Raw genomic sequence first — 21,246 nt, 5'->3', positions numbered from 1 at the left:
CTTCAGGAGGAAGTTTATGTACAGCAGCCCATTGGTTTTGTAGTTGAAGGCTCAGAACATTTGGTATGCAAGCTCAAAAAGGCACTATATGGTTTAAAACAAGCTCCTAGAGCTTGGTATGAAAAGATAGATGCTTTCTTGCTTGGTCAGGGGTTTCTAAACCCTTTACGTACGTAAAGAAGGGGGATCTATGCTGATTTTATGTCTTTATGTTGATGACCTTTTGCTCACTAGAACACATGCTGATAGATTTCAGCATTCAAACAAAATTTGTAGCAAACTTTTGACATGTCTGACTTGGGAGTTTTGCATTACTACTTGGGCATCCAGTTCATACATAATGCTCGAGGTATTGGGTTATCACAGTCAATGTATATTGGGCAGCTTCTTGAGAAATTTGGCTTACAGGATTGCAAGCCAGTTAGTACTCCCATGGAACCTGGACTGAAACTGTCATTACATGATGACAGTGATTTGTTTGATATGCATTACATGATGACAGTGATTTGAGAAATTTGGCTTACAGGATTGCAAGCCAGTTAGTACTCCCATGGAACCTGGACTGAAACTGTCATTACATGATGACAGTGATTTGTTTGATATGCATACATATGCTCCTGCAGTTGGATGTCTTATCTATCTATGCAATACTAGGCTGGACATACAGTTTGCAGTTTCAGCTTTGAGCAGGTATATGCATCAGCCACGTATGTCACATTGGCAAGCTGTCAAGCGTGTTTTTCGCTACTTGCAGGGTACTCGTTCTCTTGGGTTGCTTTATGCCAAGGGGGGACCACTGCAGTTACATGCTTACAGTGATTCTGATTGGGCTGGTGATTATGATACACGTCACTCTACTAGTGGCAATTGTTTCTTTCTTGGCACTTCTTGCATTTCTTGGCTTAGCAAGAAACAATCCACTGTTGCATTTCTTGCATTTCTTGGCTTAGCAAGAAACAAGGTAGCTTTCACTACCACAGTTGAATGCGTATGGCTTAGACGCTTGCTAGCTGATTTGGATGTATCTGTTACTGAGCCTACTCCATTGTTCACTGACAGTCAGAGTGCCATTGCAGTGGCATGGAACCCAATGTTTCATGCTCGCACGAAACACATTGAGATTCACTATCACTTTGTCAGAGAGAGGCTATATGCAGGTGATATCAGCCTTGTCTATTGTCCTACCACCAGTAATGTGGCAGACATCTTCACCAAAGCTCTTCCTCGTGACAAATTTGAAGCATTTCGCGATGCTTTAAATTTGATATCCTTTGGTGGCGGATGATCCTTGTACTCTTGATCACTCTTCACTCCAGGGGGGTTTGTTGGGTATTTTACTCACGCCTTACTTACACCTACGCTCATATGGGAGTGTCGGTGATCAGTAGGACACTGGGGCACTTTTTTCTCTCGGTAGGAGAGGTTTTTTCCCCAGACTTATGGTCTTATTATCGTATGTACTTATGTGCTTATGTTACACACATTTGGGCACTTAGTGTGTGTCGGGTGTGAACACCCCCCCTACAACCCTAAGGTTTAAGGGTTGTACTTTGTACTTTCAGATTACACTCATTCAGTCTATTCTCTTGGGTGTCGTGCTTCAACTCTGTCTCTCATTCTCACACTGTCTACTGAATCTAGCTGTACCTTGATCCTCTGCTCTCACACCTGTTTGGAACGGCAGTTGCACGCCTGTTGACAAAAAATTAACATTTTTTCTAGTTTTTTCTTTTTGCTTGTGTCACATTCCTACCACATGTTCACCCATCTCCATTGCCTAACGTGCACACACTAATCTCTCTCTCTCTCTCTCTCTCTCTCTCTCGGGTTGAAGATTCAAAGTGTCAAGACAACCCACAAGCCAATCAGGAGTCCATGCAAAGTTCAAATTTGGTGCATTATCAATTCTTGCAAATCACAATCAAATTTCAGTCTATCCTCAATTCCAAGGTATTCATCCATTTATATTCTCTAATTTCGAGGAAAATTGGGATAATTGGGGCAATTCAAGGCAGTTTGGAGCTATGGGGGTAATCGAGTCAATTTTGGGACATTTGGGTCAATTTGGAGCATTGAGAGGGCAATTAGACGGACATTCTTTGAGGCATGCACAACATATTTGGGGCACTTAAGACGTGCCGTTCCTCCCATTCCCGTTCCCCAACCTTAGACGTTTCCCCCGTTCCAGGGGGTCCGGTTCCCGTTCTCCTTCCCTGTTCCAGGTAACTATGTTTTCTCCACCTGCTCATGGAGGGGTACTATGTGATCGGAAGTAACTAGTAGCAATGCATCCTAGAACTTATTATACTGATCCAAGTCTTTGCAAACTTTGGAATTCAATTGATTTCAAGTTGTCATAATGTCTACTTCAAAGGTACTTGCCAACCAATTTAAAGCAAACATTTGCTTGAACTGGATCCAATGGTAGGTGACTTTCCTTGAATAAGAAGCGTAGACCGCCATTGCAATGCATTTCCCTTCAAAAATGTGGTTGCCTTTCGTATCTTAGAGGCCTCTGTGAGGTTACCTCTAGAGTAGGCTGCATCAAATTGCTGAATAAAAACAAGTACTTTTAGTCTATCTTGTGCACCATTGAAAGGCTCAAACTTCACACTTTTGCCACCTTTATCATAGTCCTTCGGTGGACCTATGGAAGTCAAGTATCATAAATAGGCTGTTGCAAAAAGGGTGCATTTGTTGTATTTACATGATAGCCAGCACTATCAAATACTCCTACATAACCAGCACCAAATCCTTGTGCTCCAACTGACCTTGGGGGTGCAAGTACATATCCATATGGCTTGCTTCCTAAGAAAAATGCTTATGCTGCCATACATGGGCTTAGGCATTCCACTTGCATTACATGGATACATTGGGTGTTGTGAACCATGCATTGGCTGTTGCATACCATAGGGATTTGAGCCATACATTCCCATATGCAGTGCATGTCCAACTGTAGCATGAAAAATGGTACCACCACCAAAGTATCCTTGCCGTTCCATGCTTGCATGTGCATTATTACCTTGCTGCCTATGTTCCCATGGATTGGCACTACCAAGTTGGCCATGCATTTTCACTCGCTACCCCATGGGTACCAACTGTTTGTGTTCATCAGGTGTTTTGGTCTCTTCCAAAGGAGGCTTGGGCATTTCCTTTGGTTCTTGTCGCTGTCCCGAAGCTATAGAAGGTGTCTTCTTTTCTTTGTCTTTGCTGTTCTTTCTTTGGGCATTCACAAATTGAGAAAATTGGGGATCCTTTGCCAATTCAGCAAAAAGATTTGCTGCTGTACGCATTCAATCCTTGAAGCTATCATCGAATTCCTCAGCCCCTTGCTGGTCATAAACCTCTTTATGCATTGAAGTGCCAACATTTGGATCATTTTCCACATTTTCGGCTTGGTGTCCATGTTGAGAACTATGCCCAACATCAATCATTGCATTTCCCCCTTCACCACATGACTGACCAAGGAGTGATGCATCCTCTCCACTTGATCCCATATCACCATGTGAAGACATGCTTGTAATTCATTGCTGAGAGCAATTACAGCACTTAATGCAATAGTCCCAAGCTGCAATCAAGTGCCACAGGGTCACCAATTCAAAGGATTTGATGGTATCCCGGTAATGGAATCATGAAACCAGCCTTCATTCTGTGGATGGGTGGTAATTCCCTGATCACAACCTAGTTATAGTAATAACATTTATTACAAAATTGAGAAATGCAAATTAACCCACAATCTTGGACAATGGACACCTTGTTGGCTCCAAAACTAGTGCCCCTTTTGGTATTTCTTTAACCTAATTTAAGAAGTTGATGAACAATGGGATTTTCCCAATCTCTTTTGGTATTTCAACTCCCCTTGCTGTCCAAAATGACCAGTCGCTCTTCAATCTGATTTGCCTCTTGATTTAGGCAGTTAATTGGCCTTTACTTGCTTTGATGGAGATGGAAAATGCCCCAAATTCATTGATTTGTTGGTCCCTTCACTTGAATTTGACTGAAAATAGCTTCAACCTTGTTGAATTCGAGTCTCAGAGCTTTCAATTTTTGGCACGCTTTCTGAAGTTGTTGCTAAACCCAAATTTTTACTGCAGATTAGGGTTTACAGTAGAGAAATCTGAAATTTCTCAGCCTTTGGTGATCTCAATGTTGTAATCTTCGGAGCAAGGTTGTAGAAAGGCTGGGAGATGAGAGAGAACATTAAGAGAGAAAATTCAGACTTTCTTCAGGAAGAATTGAAGAAAATCAGTCATTTACTGTTGTTGCCCTGTCTTAATAGCCTGTAGATGCTGTCATCTGTTATTGATTGGTCTTCTCTTGCCCCTAGCTACCTTAAAAGGTTCTACAATGGTTGCAGTCAGACCAGCAACATCTTCACCCTCTTGCTTGTAGGCTAAATTCACTAAAAATGTTTCTCTTCAGCCTCTATAAAGACGTTTTTTAGTCTTGCAAGGGCATTTTTGACAACTGGTAGCCTTTCCAAATTGTTTTCTTCGGCATTATTCATAATGAATTTTCAATATTTAAATATTGAAAATTAATCTAATAATTATTTCGGTATAAAAAAAAAAGAGTGAATGGCCGATAATTAAATGGGCCAGGCAACTTTCATTCTCGAGGGTCTCGATGCCATCTTTGACCATCGGATTTGCATTAGTCACTGGGGTGGTCACTAGAGTGTCGAGGAGGTTGCTAGCTGCTTGTCGCTTTTCTATCCCTGTGTTTCCTGGTCAATGGCCTTGATTGATTTGCTTGCCCGTAGCATTTAGGCTTTGTCGAAGTGGCACTGCTTGTAGTGCAGTCATATCTCTCGATTTTGGTCGTGGAGGCGACACTAACGATGCTTGAGAGATCATCGATCTTGTTTTCCAATATGGGCTCAGCGTCTTTTAAGTGTTCTTGGGCTTCTTTCACCCACTCCTTCACTTTTTCGATGGCTTTGAGTTGGCGCTTTGGGTTGGGGTACTCCCTGACCTTCGCACTTCCCTTCTCAGCGGTTCTTTGAGGTGACATTTTTGCTTGTGCGTCTGTCACTTTCTTTCTAGCAGGTAGCGTGTTATAATAATTATTGCAACTTTTGCCTTTGACATTCCATAATTTCCTCGGGTCTCAGGCTCGTACATTTACTCTAATCCGAGTTACACCTCACATGTGCAACATTTACTTAACCATGTGATTGAAAATTAATCCACATGTTAAGTGAGGTTTCAAAAATGCATGTCCTCATGATACTCTCTCTATTTCTTCTCTTCTCTTCTCTCCCTCTCTCTCGTGATGGCGCTTCCTTGCCGTTCTACTTATGACAAACTCCATGGCCGTGATTACTTGGAGTGTTGATATGAAAGCACGGTTTGTGTAGAAGCGATTGTGGTACGTGGTTTTTGGAGCTATTGAGCATCCTCAGTCTCCCACTCCAGATGGTTGGAACCATGATAACCGTGAGGAAGCTGTGCTTACATGGAATTTCAATGATTTTGTTCGAGAACATGAAATTTTATTGCTTTGCTTAACATTGAATTAAAAGTTAATTAAATGTGCTAATGTGACTTGCACATGTGAGGTGCAAGTTAATTATTTTTCACAGTATGGGATCCAAAGAAAAGTTGTAATGAGTTATGTTTGATAGGTACTAGGTGATACCTGATATTAGATTTTGGCCTAGACTAATTTATTGGCCACTAATGTTAGTGGTGATAGTAGAGACTAAGCATTACTTAATTAATTAATGCTAGTCTAAAGGCTAGCAATTGCTTAGGGATATTTGGAAGACAAATTGACCTAGCCAATTTAACTATTGGTTAGTGGAATTATTTTTCTAGGCATTAGATTCATTATTAAATTAAATTTTCGAATCAATATTCTAAAAATTAATTTAATAAAGTGGATAATGCTAGATAATGAGATTGGAAGGCAACCACTTGGCAAAACTTGCCCATGCAAGTGGAAAAAACGTTTTTGGGGGTTGATGGAAGTTATACTAGCCATTGTGAGAGAGAAGCAGACTATTAGAGAGCAAAGGAGATACTGCTAATGTGATTTCAGCTACCAAGGACCAGTCCTAGAGCAAGCAACAATATTTTTGAGCCCTCCAGGCGCAGGTGATAGCAACCCAACATCCTTCTGGTGTAGGTGACAACATATAGGAGGGAGCAACAGCATTTCTAGTGGTCCTAAGTTACAGGTGACAGCTTCCATGGCTGTTTGAGTAGGGTAGCAATAGTTTTTCTGCCCTTCTCATGATGAAACTCTGAAATTTCACTCTCTACAGTATTCTCTCTTATCCTATAGCCATCTCTCTAGTTATCTTAGCAAAATCTAGCCATTTGAGTCATTAGAGGTGGAAACATTGGAAAACCTCTACTGTAAATCCTAATATACAACAAAAATTAGGGTTTGATAGCCACCTTGGGATGTACACCCAAAATTGAAGGCCTAGGACTTGAATTCCAGTAGCTGAAATTAAGGAATTTTAGGGAAATTCAAGAGGCTATCTAGCCAATATTAGATTTGGGGTTGAATTTGTCTTTCAAGGAGGAGGGTAAATGTCAATCCCTATGCAAACCAAGGGGCAAATTAGTTTGAAGACTTGTTGGTTAGTTTTGATAGCAAGAGACACTTGTATAAGTGGAGGAGATCAAAGAGTCTTAGTTGTACTCCTTCCATTTGCAATAAAAGCTAAAGAAACGTGACAAGGAGCACTTGGATAAGTGGAGGAGATCAAAGAATCTCAATCCTACTCCATCCATTTGCAATAAAAGCTAAGAAATGTGACAAGGGGCATGAGTTTTGGGACCAATAGGTTGTCCATTGTCCAAGATTAAATGTATTTCAGTTTATGTGATTTATGTACTGGTTATAATAATTCTTAAATTAGGTTATTATCACCCTCTCTAAGGAGGAAGATTGGTTTCAAGGTTCCATCGCCAAGAGATACCATAAGTCTGTTGACTTGGTGGGCTCATGGCACTTGAGTGAAGGTCATAAATTTTACTCTAGTATTGCAATTGTATTTAGTTGAGAAATACAACAAGAATGTCATCAGATGGTGAGTGATGCCTCTCAATTTGGGATTCACAAAGTGTTGGGGGAAATGCAATGCTTGATCTTGGACAAGGCACAGAGCATGGGCAGCAAGTTAACAATGTTGATTCAGGCCAAAATGTGGATCCTTTTAGGTCTCTTGAAGCTAATGACCCTAGTAAGAGGAAGAGGAATTTGATGACCAATTTAAAGATCAAGTGAGGAAAGCAACTGAAATGTTTTTGCAATCTAAAAGAAGAGGATATCGTCTCCAAAGAGCTTCGAGACAGCAAGATGCATCGAAGGAAGAGCCAATACAACAATATGATATTCCAAATGTCGGTAATGAGCATAAGTAAATGATGTGAGTGGTGCAATTGATGCATATGCATGGCCAACTTAGAAGGGCCAATTCAATGCTTTTTGGACAACAAGGCATCCATGCACTGATGGGGCATCTAAGATACTTTGGTGGTGGTATTAGTTTCCACGCTATGGTAGGTTAGGGACCGTATACGGGGATGTATGACACAATCCTTATGGTATGCGACAACTAATGCATGATGTGTAAGGCCCAATGTATGTGGGTATGGTTGATAATATGTATAATCCCATGTATAGCAATGTTGGCACGATGTTGGGGCATTTAAATCCGATCATCCAAAAAATGGATTGAAAAACAGCCCATGTCTCTAGCTTGGGTGTAGGCTTGCCCACCTAGCACATGCTTTCACTTGTAGCATGATTTGTATTTGCCCGATACGCTGAGTGTTATCGAAGTAATACAAATCAAAATATGTTGTTCGTTTGGCCAGCCATGAATCGATGTTCGCCTCATTACATTCCTTATCCCCTTTAAAGGGATCAAGTTGGAACTGAAGAGACAATGTCCTCATGATTTTATAAAACTAGCTTTTCTTCTTGGATAGGATGGTAATGATGTGATTAATCAACAATTATAGCAAGTATAAAATTCACATAATTTAAAAATGCAAAGTTTACCACTTTAATCTTGGACAATGGACAGCTTGTTGGCCACCAAAATCGACGCCCCTTGTCTTATTTCTTTAGTTTTTATTGCAAATGGATGGAGTACAACAACGATTCTTTGCCTCTTAGTGTTAAAACTGACCAACAAGTCTTTGAACCAAATTTGCCCCTTGGTTTGCTTGGGGATTAGCCTTCAATCTCCTCCTTGAAAGATAAATTCAGCCCTAAATTTGATATTGGCCAATTAGCCTCTTGAATCTCCCTAAAATTCTTTAATTTCAGTTTCTAGAATTCAAATCCTAGGCTCTCAATTTTGAGCAAGTATCTTGAGGTGGCTGTCAAACCCTAATTTCTGTTTATAAATTAGGGTTTATAGTAGAGATTTTTCAATATTTCCACTTCTGATGACTCTAATGGTTGTATTTTGTTGAGATAACTAGAGAGATGACTGTAGGATAAGAGAGTCTGTTGTGAAGAGAGAAATTTCAGAGTTTCATCATGAGGAGGGCAGAAAAATTGTTGCTACCTTACTTAAACAGCCATGGAAGCTGTCACTTACAACTTAGGACCATTAGAAAGGCTGCTGCCTCCTCTTGTATACTATCACTTGCACCAAAAAGATGTTGGGTTGCTGTCACCTGCGTCTAGAGGGCTCTAAACTGTTGTTGTTTGCTGTAGGATTGGTCCTTGGTGGCTGAAATCACATTAGCAGCATCTCCTTGCTCTCTAATAGCTTGATATCCTTTCACAATGGTTAGAATAGACTTGCACCAATGCCTAAAAACGTTTTCTTAACATGCATGGGCAAGTTTTGCCAAGTGGTAGCCTTCTAATCTCATTTTCTAGCATTATCCACCGTATTAAATTAAAATCTTAAAATATGAGAATTTTAAAAATCAATTTATAATTATTCTAGTACTTAGAAAAATAATTCCACTAGTCAATAGTTAAATTGGCTATGTGAATTGGCTATGTGAATTTGTCTTCCAAGTATCCCTATGCAATATTAGCCTTTAGCCCGGTATTTTTACGCAATATTAGCTCTTAGACCAACTTTTAATTAATGCCCGGTCTTTAATGTTACCATTGTCATTAGTGGCCAATAAATTGATCTAGGCCAAAATTTGACATCGAGTACCGTGTAGTATTTGTCATGCATAACTTATTATAACTTTTACCTTTGGCACCAACTAATATTTTAGGGTCTTGGGTTTCACATTGTGAAATAATTAACATGCACCTAACATGTGCAAGTCACATTTGCTTTGGCGACCCATTCGATACTTACCATGTTATTCCATATGGTGGCCATTGATAGCTGTTTGGTTTATTCATTTTTTTTGGATAGCATTTTGTTGCTTAGTTAGCAGATGACATCTTCATGATCCTCAATGTAGAAGGGGATAATCGTTATAAGGCATTGGATGTATGGATTCTTTTTGGCCTTGCTTTTGGCCTCCATTATCCTCCCTTATCAATTGCATTGAATTTGATCTTTAGTTCTTAGGATGACAGGGCATGGTAGTAGCTCGTGATGATGTTGCCAGATATTCAGGGGTTGATGTTCAGTTGAAACTTTTACTGGAATGGATTTCGCGAAAGTTGGAGAATAAATTTATTTATTGGAAATCCCAAGCTTGGCCCTTCCATGTACTTCTCTCAGTTGCACATGCCATCATGGTACACATGCTTTCTTACTTTTTGCTACTTCCTTAGAATATTACTTCCTTAAATGCCTTTACGAAACACGTTTGTTTCATGTTGTGGAAGGACTCTTTGCATGTTGGGATTTCTTGAATTTCTTAGAGTCATGTTTTACCTTGAAAAGCATGGGTGATGGGGCTACTCTAGATGCGAAGACTCATATGGCGGCTCTTCATTGGTCACTCTTTAGAGCTATGTGTATGGACCATCACCCCTGGGTCTTTTTTGTTTACTTCTTGTCATAAGACCGGGCCCTTATACATGGCAATACTAGCATACAAGCTTCGTGGTGGCATATTCTTAACTTTGATGCCCACTTTTCAACATTGTCCTTCCTTTTGGTGAATCATTTGGTTTGAACTTAGTGGCTTGTTCTTCAGAAGGCATGCTAGCATTTGATGGAAGATCGCTTGGCAGCAAATTCTTTTCAGCTAGAGCTGTTGATAGTGTTAGGGTTGCTCCCATGGGATGGGAAATAGGAGGATCGACCCAAATTTAATTGTATGGCTCATGGATTGTCTTCTGTTGTTGCTGATGCCACTTTGGTGAGTTGCAAGGTGTTGATGTTCTTCCGCACAGCTAGAAGACTTTTTTAGATTCCTCATGGGTATTGTGACTTATAGGTTAGCTTGACAGGGTGGTGCAGCCAATTCAGCCCTTTCCTACACTTGTTTCTGATTGTCCTTGGCAAAGTTGGGATCTTATTGGCTGTCTTAAAGGCTTCAACTAACTAGGTATACCATCTCATGATTAAGATTGATCACCAAAGCCAATGTGACATGGGGCATGCATAAGTCTAACACTTGGTGGAAAATGACTGTGATTGGAGGAGGCTGAATAAGACACTGTTTTAATGCAAGGTCTTTCTTTGAAGAGAGATCATTGGTGGATTGTCGCTTGCATCGGCTCTTTCAAAGAGCCGAATGTTGAATGTCAATTGCTTTTTTTGCACGAGCAGTGTGGGATCCTTGTGTCATAGATTTATTTCTTGCCCTTTGGCTAGGGAAATTTGAACTCTCTTGTTAGATATTTGGAGAGTTATGGCTAGCCCATTGCTGCGTCCCTCTGATTGGGTCTTTGCTTGGGCAAAATATCCCACCTTAGCGTAGCCACATAAGAAGACGTGAGAAGTGGGTGCAACAATGGAGCGTAGAAAGGCATGTGCCCATGCTCACTCATGAGCCAACTTAATCACTTCTGCACAATCCACGCTTTCATAATAGCGCTCCATGTTAAGTAGTCAGGGCTGTGAAGCTTGTCATTAGTAGAATAGTAGGGAGGAGCCATCTCGAGAGGATGGGATGGGATGTGAGAGAGAGAGAGAGAGAGAGAGAGAGAGAGAGAGAGAGAGAGAGAGAGAGAGAGAGAGAGAGAGAGAGAGAGAGAGAGAGAGAGAGAGAGAGAGAGAGAGAGAGAGAGAGTACAACCAAGCACAACATAGTTTGCATGAAGTATGAGTCCACATTGTTGAGAATTCATTTCTTCAGTTTACACACTTCATTAGGGATTTGAACTAACAGCCCCAAAAAGGGTCTGTGTCTATTGAGAAACCACATCATTCCGTATGAAGGCAAGACAGGTTGTAGGTTCGGCATCATCATTTGATTTCCTTGCCATTTCTGCTGTGTCACTGGGAGATATTCTTCTTCTCCCTCTTGCCCTCCCTTTTACAAGCTGGCTCTCTGGTTTCATGGCATCTCCATCATCAGATTGCCTGTCTACTGGGTGCTCCTATTGCTGCAAGAAGCAGTTACACCATTGAAGATTGCTGACATCGATCTTTGCTTCCTCCCCCACCGGGCGTATATGTGTCTTCCACTAGGCACTCCTTGTTCTACCTCTTCTTTTTGGGCCACAGAGATTGTTTTGCATCGGCTCTGTGCTTATTATGCTCAAAGCAATAAGATGCATTCAATGAGCACTAAGGCCTTCCAAGCATACCAAGGCTTTTAGACCTCCTAAGGCGATAAGTCCTCCTGGAGACCACACAGTGTGGATATTTCCTCCACCCATTTTTGGGTCGAGTGGCTTCCACGACCCACATCTCCTTCATAGTCCACTCCCTTGGGAGCCTGCTATTATTCCCCACCCTTGGCTCATCCTGCACCTTTCCTCCTTGCTCACTCTCTTCTCCTCAAGTTCAAGAAGACACCTCTAGGTACTCTTTGGCTTCTGCTCCTTTTGAGCCCTAGATCCCTTCTTCAGCACGATCGATTCTTTGTCCTCAAACACCTTGGAGTTCGTGGTCCCTGAGTTAAAGTCCCTCTCTCTCTTAGAGGGGATACGGAGGGGGATCCTTTTCTTTTGTCCTTAGAGGGGGCATCTCCTTCTTCTTTAGCTTCAGAGGGGGCTCCTCCTCCAATTTTAGAGGGGGACCCTACTACTCTCAAAGTTCCTTACCCACCATCATTTACTTTCTAGGAGTGGCTTTCTTTCGAGCAGTCCCTTCCTCTACTTGTACCCCAATCTCTAGAGGATCTATCTTCGATTGGGGCCCTTGGATTTTCAGCCGCGACTTTGTGACTAGGCCTTTGTATTCCTTTCAACATGGTGTAATGGAGCTAGTAGTTGCTCACCCGAGGTTGTGTTTCAGGTTCTATTGCTCATCCGGTCTCTTGACTATCTTCATAGGTCTGCTTTCAGGTGGCATTCTTAGATTACAGGGTGGATCTTCTTCTCCTCCCCTCACTTCTCTTTTGTGCTCCTTTTTGGGCACGAGAGGGGATGTTGAGAAACCACACCATTCTATACAGTTTTCCTTTTTCATTTCCATTTTTGGTTTCAGTTTCCAGCCCCAAAAAGGCTTTCTAGGGTATTTCGAGAGTATATGAGCCCCGTATGAGAGACTTCAATGGGTGAGACTCAAGACTATTCGTGCCTATATATATGGCACCTCCCATTCATTCTTGATCCACTTCTTTCACTCACTCCATGAGATGGTTTTCTCTCTCCTCTCTCCTTCCATCATCTTCTTTAGGTGCCCTGTCACCTTTAGCATCAAGTTTGCATTTGGAGTTCATCTCTGCTTGGTGTTAGCATCCCTAGCTTGGCGACAGCTTCCTCCACCTGGGCGTCTGTCTCCACTCACGTGGCGTTATCTACATAGTCCCTTGATTTGTGTTTGTAGCTTCCTTCACTTGGTGTTTGCATCATCAGCATGTCGTTAGATTTTGAGGCTATATACACGCCTTTTGGTTCTCAGCCATCCCTAGCCATTAGGTGTCATTTTTCTTGGCTGTTGGAGTTTGCATTTGCAGCATCTGGTGGCTGCTCCACCATTTGGGCCACATCATAGCTGGCATATCCATCATCAGAGGCTCTTCATTCTTGCATTTGCAGCTTGTGGCCCTTCTCCATCATTTGGCGAAAGTGCACCAGTCCTTGGCCGCATCAAACCTTGTCCGGGAGGTGACGTTTCATCAGCCACTCTTCACCCTTGTGTTTGTAGATTTAGAGGCTCCTCTTCGATGGCAGTTTTTGTGCTTTAGGTAATACCTCTTCATCCCTGTGTTTGCAGACTTAGAGGCTTACTTGACAGTCTCCCACTCCAGGGCATCCTTCATGCTATGACACCCTTGTATCAAATTCACTTCATTATTTCATTTCATTCATCTAAGCTTCTCTTCTCTTCTTTTCTTAGTGTTTGCCATACACACTCAATGTTCCTCCCTACAAACCCTATAGTCTCCCTGGTTGCTTAGTCATTTCTTGACATGGTATCAGAGCATACATGTTTTCTTGATAGTGTCTATGGGCAGCCACACAACAGTGCACAACCCGAGACACCTTATGCCTATGAATAGGTCGTCACTTCTGTCATTCTTCACCTTTGGGCCCTCTTCCTTCATCATTTCGACACTCTTCCCTTCTTGCCTCTTTACTGTCCTCACACCCCTTTAGGTGAACATTGTGGTTTGTGGCAAGTATCCCTCTCTCTCCTTCAGCTTGGCGTTCGCTTCCCTCTTCTTGGTGGTCAAGAGGCTTTCCCATCTTACGTTTGCTACTCCCCAAGCACATCTTGTTAGCGGCTATGTCAGTTCATGTGTGTGTCTCTGCATGTTAGTGGGCTAGGGCACTAGGATTTTATGTTGTGTATTTAGGCATTTTATTTTGATTTGATGTCTGTTGGCATTTATTGTAGCCAATCAATGTTGGCCCACTTGTCATATTCTTGGCATTTATTCTGCCCTATATCAGGCACTCCTCCTCCTCAGTCAGTTGTGTCATCTGTCACTCACCTCCTTCAAGTTTTGGTGGAGAGAGGGAGCCAGAGCTAGTGCTTTGACAGCCAGTGACTCAGGTTGGATCTGTACTATCTCATATCTTAGCATATGGATTCCATTTCTCGAGTATCTCCTTGCTTATGAGTGCATTGTGCAGTGTTCTTATCTTAGTATATCCCCCTCATCCCGGCTCCTTGGGCCTCTCCTCTTGATGATCAACATGCAGATATTCTTTCCTTATTTACTAGTGTTATGTTGGAGACTTGGTGTGTTCAACTTCAGGTTTCTGTGTGGATGCTATCTCTTGGTGCTTCAAATGTCCAAATTTCAAAGAGGGATGCCATACAATAGAAGAAGAAGTCTCAATGCTATTATTGTGGCAAGAAGGGACATCTTCGGAAGGGTTGCAAGGCCTTATCAGCTTTATGGAAGGAGCAAGCACAAACGGTGACGAAGGGTGGCGACTCTCTTAGCGAGTCTTCCTCATCTCTAGGTCTAGGTTCAGGCTCCAACCAGGTGGCCTTGGCGATGGTTGCAGGGGCCTCCCAGGTTGCTAGTATAGGTGATGCATGACATCCCTCACAACTTTCTAGTGCCAGAGAGGGAGTGTGAGAGGGTGGTGAGATGGGGTCGGTGAACCTCAACTATATAAGTATACGGGTGCATAGGTTCTAGAGAGGGATTTTCCTAACGCATCGTCTAGTAGGTTCAAATCCTAGAGCTGGGATTGACATCCAAGTCCATGATGAGTTGGTTTTTTGACAGAGAGCGGGATGGCTCCTAGTCTTGTGCTCACATGAGAGGACACTTTGGTAGTTTGCCCAAAGGCAGGGAATCCCTGGTCACATATGTTTAGAGGCATTTTTGACAGGATGGTCTTGTATGCTATTGTGAGATATTGCTGACAGATATTGAGAGTTGCTATGATTTTTCTCTATTTGCAGGAGTTGGTATGATGGACATTGACATTAGATTCTCTTTGCGACATCTTAGTGGGGGGTTGGCCACTTCCTACTTGGATATCCATGGTTCTCTTTCGGTGGTTATTGCTATATGGACTTTGATGGGTTCTTATCATTGTTTCATTATATTGTACTAGATCATCCATGATCTAAGAGAGGGTGTTAGCAGATATGTCAGTTCATATGTGAGTTTGTGCATGTTAGTGGCCTAGGGCAGCACCAAGGCTTTATCCTGTGTATTTAAGCATTTTATTTTGCTTGATGCTAGCCGACCTGTCATATTCTTGGCATTTATTGTGTCCTATATTTTACACTCCTCGTGCTCAGCATGTTGTATCATCTGCCATTCACCACCTTCAAGTTCTAGTGGAGAGAGGGAGCTGGTGCTGGTGCCTTGGCAGCCAATGACTCATATTGGATTTGTACTGTCTCATACCTTGGTATATAGATTTCATTTCCGAAGTATCTCCTTGCTTTTGAGTTCTTTGTGCAATGTTATTTTCTTTTGTCGTGTTTCTCTTTTCCTTTGTCTCTTATGTTCAATAGTATATTACAACAATTTTCCATGCTTCCATCACTACATCCCCTTCTAACATATAATCCACCTGGCGTCATCTCCTATACATGAGGTGTCAAGCTATAGGTTTGTGTTTGCACTCCAGGAGGATATGCACCATCACGTGTCACCTCTTCCACTCTTGGCATCACCTTGGCTTTTGTGTTTTGCAGAGCAAATTTGGAGGTTCTGCTGCTTCTGGTGTCATCACACAAACTATTGGTATTTGTGTTTTCAGCGTGCTACTCCTCCCATCTCGCATCAGTATCCACGCTCTTGGTGTTGGCATTTGGGCTGTCATAATCCGTGTTTGGCAGCTCACACATTTTAGGTACTTGTGTTTGCAGCTTGGCTCATTTTTCGGCGTTTGAGGATTACGGTCCATCCCCTCGACAACTAATGATTATCTTCCTCATCTTGGACGGCATCAAAGGATTGTGCTTCACTCCCTCAACAACTGTCCTTGTCCTTTCAGTGATAATTTTGATAGCCCACTGTCCGGAGGACTAGGATTTACTCCCTTCTCTGTGCAGATTTCCACAGGTGCTGCCACCTAATTCAGGCAGGACAACGTAGTCATCTTCCGAGCTTCAGCTCTGCTATATCCAATTTTCTTCTCATAGCATGATCTAGTGCATCATCATTGTGTTCTTCTTGTGTTTTTGAGTTTTTCTTCTCTCTTAGTGTTTGCCTTACACACTATGTTTTTCCCCGCAAACCCTACTATCTCTTTGGTCTCTTAGTAATTTCTTTGAGACATGCAGTGTCAAGAGAGGCTGATCACAAAACGACTGCTGTAAGAGGACAAAGCTTGATTAGACAAGATGAAATCAACCAAAACCAGCCAGAAAAGGACCAAAGGTAGCAAAAGCAGGTTGAAAATACTGTTGTGCAGCCTGCAGAAGATGCAAAATATCAAAACGCAGATGCTGAAAATTAAAACACAGGTAGCAATAGCATTAAATGCAGTCAACGCAGCCTAGAAGGTGATCGCAGCAAAACACAGGTACAGCTGATGAAGATGCAGGTTTTTGGGGTAGTTGGCAGGCCAAACAACAATACACAAGGACCACCCAGGCGGGAAACAGATTGCAGCAGTCATTGATGATCAGCAACAGCAACGAGGAAACCTGCAACAATAGAAACCAGCACCTGGAGCCCAAACACAGATGTTTGATACCATGTTAGAAGTGGGTGCAGTGATGGAAGTGTAGAAGACTGTTGTAATAGACTGCACAGAGGAGACAGAAGATTTAAAAAAAAAAAAGAACACAGCAAACGGAGAAGTTAGAGATATACTTGGGAAATGGAATCCATACATCAAACACGGGAAAGTTGCATACAATAGTGAGACACTGGCTGCTTGGGCACTGGCACTAGCTCCCCCAATGCTCAAACAAGAGAAGGGTTGCTATTTGTGAACATTGGTGTGCGATTGGCCCTTGCTAATGAGCAAGGAGTATGTGAAGGTGCATATACTTGCTGTCATTGGAATGGCAAGCGGTGTTGGGCTAGCTATAGCCCAAGTCAAAGTATGTCGATTGAGGCATGTCTCGTGTGTGCTGAAGGATGAGCATGTGGAGTGGAAGTGAGGAAGGCTTTCACACATTGGCACCTTGGAGGCTTCTTAAGAAGAGCACATGTGAAAAGCACCCTTGAAGGAGAAAGCTGAAAAGAGAATGTAGGTTTGGAGCTTCTACATGAAAGCTACATGAAGGCCTTAGTTTGGAAGGTTTTTTACCCAAGGTAATAGATGAGGTGAAGATTCAGAAGAAAATGGTGATGATGGAGTGCATTCTCCAATAGGGCTTGCATTGGAGTCAGCAAGTGATGAATGACCAGACTATGGAGGAGGGAGCCAAATAAATAGGCTAGAAATATGCCAACAATGAGATCAGGTCAGCCAGCATATAATGCTGGTTGGCCAGCAATAAATGCCAAAATCACCATCATAATGACAAATAAAAAATGCCCAAAATAATTAGTAATACTTGTCTCACTAAGGCACATGCCTAGACCCACTCATGAGCTGACTAGACTGCTAACAAATGATTATGTTTCATCTTTTAGATTTTTGGGTTGTTGGCGTAATTGGGTCACCTAGAATGCTTTTGTCTTCGACTCTGCTATCTACAGGCGTTCAAGGACATATTGTCAGAAACAAGGGTCTTCTACACTAGCAGTTAGATCTTATTCAGCATGCGAATTTTCTCCCTAGGGAGGGTTTAGTTCCTTGGCATACGACAATCTCTTTTGTGGTGACTTTGTATCTTTTCTATCATCTGACTTATGTGCTCATTCTGTGACTTGATATAATATAACTACTCATTATGAAAAGAGAGAGAGAGAAGAAAGAAATATCAACATCTTTTGAGGACTATATATGTGTGTGTGTGTGTGTGTGAGAGAGAGAGAGAGAGAGAGAGAGAGAGAGAGAGAGAGAGAGAGCACTTTTACGAAAAAAAAAGAGAGAGAGAGCACTTATTTTCCTTGTACAGGCTTACTGTTTGTACAGAAAGAATCATTTGCCAGATGCTTTGTCAGCTCTGAAAAGTCTAGAGAGAACTGCCGATGTTCTTCAACTTGAAGCTCAGATATTATACAGGCAAGCGGATTTTGATGCATGCATAGAAAGCTACCGAATCTTGTCTCAAAAGCATGGCATTCATTCGAATGAGCTGAAAACTAATCTGATTGCATCCTACATATCCGGCGGAAAGCATAATGAGGTTCCATCTCTTTTGGAAAGTCTAAAAGCTTCACCAAGTAGTGCATTTGAATTGGCCTACAATGCTGCTTGTGCATACATTGAGAAGGGAGATTTCAAGAAAGCAGAGGAGCTACTGTTGTTGAGCCGTCGGTAGGCCATTTTCTACTTGGTTGTGCTTCTGTTTTGCAGGCTTTTAATATTTTATGCCTTTGGTAATAGTGATCTGCAATTGACTAAGTCTGGATGAATTCTCATTTACTGTTTGATTTTTTACAGTGCTCTGCTTGCAATGTTTTTGTGTCATTCGTGTACCTACCTTATGTAGTTGTGGTTTGATGTACATGGTTCACTTTTAGCTGTTGAAGGCAAATTAGCAACTGGTTTCTGTGATGCATGATGGTAGTGGTAGCATAAGTGTGCAACAGCTGATTGTACAATAGTCACAGTTATATCAATTGAATCATCAGCAGTTGTTTGTTTCCATTTTTTACCTGGAAACAAGACTCTGATTTCAGGCATCCGTGCAAATTAGTGATGAGAAATGAGACTTTTCACTGATATAACTACCCTTCACATTCTCTTTTGTTAGCATAAGTCAGACTCTGTTTTAGATTTGTTGTTTTTGCTGTAGATACTTCCAGCATGCAACAAGGTACCTGTATCATGCAACCTCATAGGTAAGATCAGTGAAGACCATATGTTGATCATATATACACTAGTCACCTGTTTTCTGTTTGTAATCTTGCAGACATTAATGCACATGCATGTGTGCATACTTGTGTGTGTGCATTGTGCATGCATGTGTTAGAAAAAGAGCACATGAGCAGGAGTCATGAAGCTTTCTTAGACACTTGGAACTCAGATGCTATTTTGGATTAGAGCACAAGCAGCAGGCATGAAGTCCTCATACACAGGTGGGACTAGGGGAGCTTCCTTCTATTTAGGTGTTCTATCACGGGGATTTGTATTTTTAATGCTTAGCTATGGCATTGTTAAGTTGTGCACACGAGGTGCAAGTTAAGTCATGTTGACGACCTAAGTACCCCAAGTGATCAATGGGTGGCATTGGCAAAAGTTGTATAAAGCTATGTTGGATAGGTACTTGTGGGTGCTTGGTGTTGATTTGGGTCTAGGGCATTAATTGGGCCATTAAAATGTCCGGTGGTGACATTTGGGGACTTGGCATTAATTAATAAATTAATGCTAGTCCAAGGCCAATAAATGTTGGGGCAATTAAATGTCCCACGGGGGTTAGCAGATCAATTGTGAATGGGTAGTAGCTAGTTTTTGGGTAGGGTCAAAGAAATAATTAATTAATTTTCAGAAATGAATTCTGAAAATTAATTAATTAATACTGAAAATTACAATTAGAAGGCTGCCAAGTGGCAAAGAGACCGACGCTTGTCAGAATTACCCATGCAAACTGGGGAGGGACTGTTTGGGGGCTGGCTGATTTTGAGATCTCCATTGCCCTTGAATTTGTTGGTTGCTACCACCTTGCCTATTGTGGCGGGTTATCTTGGGACTTTGAGACAAAGGTCTTAGTGGGGGGCTATTTTTCATTGGTTGTGTGCCTTTAGCCATTGAGCAACACTACTCTTTAAAATAAGTAGCCTTTCGACATTGTTGGTAGTGCCTATTTTTTTGGTAGAAACAAGCTTTAAGGGTGTTGAAAACCGCCTTGAAGACTTGTTGGGAACAACATTAGCCGTTAGGGTCGAATCCTCCTTCACCTCCAAGTGGAGGAAAGCATCTGATAAGGAAGTAGCCACTACTTTGGAATCCTTTGAAGATTTCTCCTACTTCTCCTTATCGGGAGAATCCTTCTTCCAATGACCTGTTTTGCCACAAATGTGACAAGTAGACTCCTTTTCTTTGTCCTTCTTAGATTTGTCGTCCTCCTTTTGGTCCTTCCCCTTCTTCTGAGAGGAGTGACCAACCAAGGCCTCAGATTTGTTGGGGATAAAGGCTCACTGTGCCTTTCACCGTGTTCGGGTGTGAACGCACCCTTTCACTTTTGTATTTTATATATATTCAAAATCTAAAATGTGGTACACAAGTCTTTGTATCAAATATCAAGTGTCGTACTCACTCTCTCACTCTACTACTCTCAACTCTTTGCACCTTAACTCTCAGCTCAGCTCACAAATAGACATGCACAACAAACTGGTATTAGAGCTCACAGGTTGTGCATGCTTCCCAAAGTTAGTGATGGTCGTTAGGCCGTGTGATAGGCGAGTAGGAGCTTCAGGCACCGGTCGTCAATGTTTGGCAGTTGCAAGAGAGGTAGTTGACGGGAAGTAGGTTGATGTAAGCCAAACGGGACCTGCACGTGACCAGCCAGTGCACACGCGACCATGCTCAGTGTCCGTGACACGACCAGGCCCAGGCAACAAGGTGACAGGTTCAGCGCGGACGAACAACACTGACGTGACACTGCAAGCACATGACAGATGGGACGGGCTGCGATTGGACAAGACGGGCTGCGATCAGATGAGACGGGCTTCAGCCGGTGACCAAGGCCAGTTGCCACGAACACGGTATGCGAACAGGCAGAGGCCAATGTTTTTTTTAAAGGGAAATATTCTTCTTTTTCTTTTCTTCTTCATCGGGCGTTCACACGTCAAGGCACAAAGCCAAACTCTCCCCAAGAAAATTGGGGCTTTTCTCGGATTTGGGGACTTTAATGCAGAAGTGGACAATTTGACTCAGAAATTGCGAAATTAGTGCACAATTGCCGGTGAAATTTCAGGGTTTTTCACATTTCAATGAAATTTGTGCACATTGGATCTGAAAAATTTGGGGCCTTTGCAGAATTTCATCAAATTGTGCAAGAATTGTTTGATACATGCACTTGGGTACTTGAATTGATGCAATTTGAATCGACTCTCCTCTAAAAATTTGGGGCTTTTGACCCAAATTGTCAAATTTGTGATCGGGAATACCTTTGGAGCAAAAATTGCAGTGAAATTTTGGGGATTTCACATGTAACTGTTGGCTTGGTTTCTAATTGTGTTAGAAATTGCTTGAGGAGCGCAGCATACGAGATTTTTTAATTCTGAAAATTCATTTGCAGATCTG

The 21,246-nt window shown here is 42.0% G+C and overlaps 1 protein-coding gene across 1 annotated transcript in view; it reads left to right on the top strand.

Moving 5' to 3' along the window:
* LOC148039749 (uncharacterized) overlaps positions 1-21,246 on the top strand; it is a 43,287-nt gene that overhangs the window by 12,490 nt on the left and 9,551 nt on the right. The window contains exon 4 of the mRNA XM_087693606.1: positions 17,954-18,315. Within this exon, the coding sequence (XP_087549732.1) occupies positions 17,954-18,315 (362 nt within the window). The remainder of the gene's footprint in view (positions 1-17,953; positions 18,316-21,246) is intronic.

Source organism: Lygodium microphyllum, chromosome 2, assembly GCF_053477565.2.
Source record: "Lygodium microphyllum isolate KBCC chromosome 2, Lygodium_microphyllum_v1.1.10, whole genome shotgun sequence".
NCBI classification, from domain to species: Eukaryota; Viridiplantae; Streptophyta; class Polypodiopsida; order Schizaeales; family Lygodiaceae; genus Lygodium; species Lygodium microphyllum.
The sequence above is the reverse complement of the archived record's forward strand: the minus strand, read 5'-3'. Positions and strand labels throughout refer to the sequence as shown.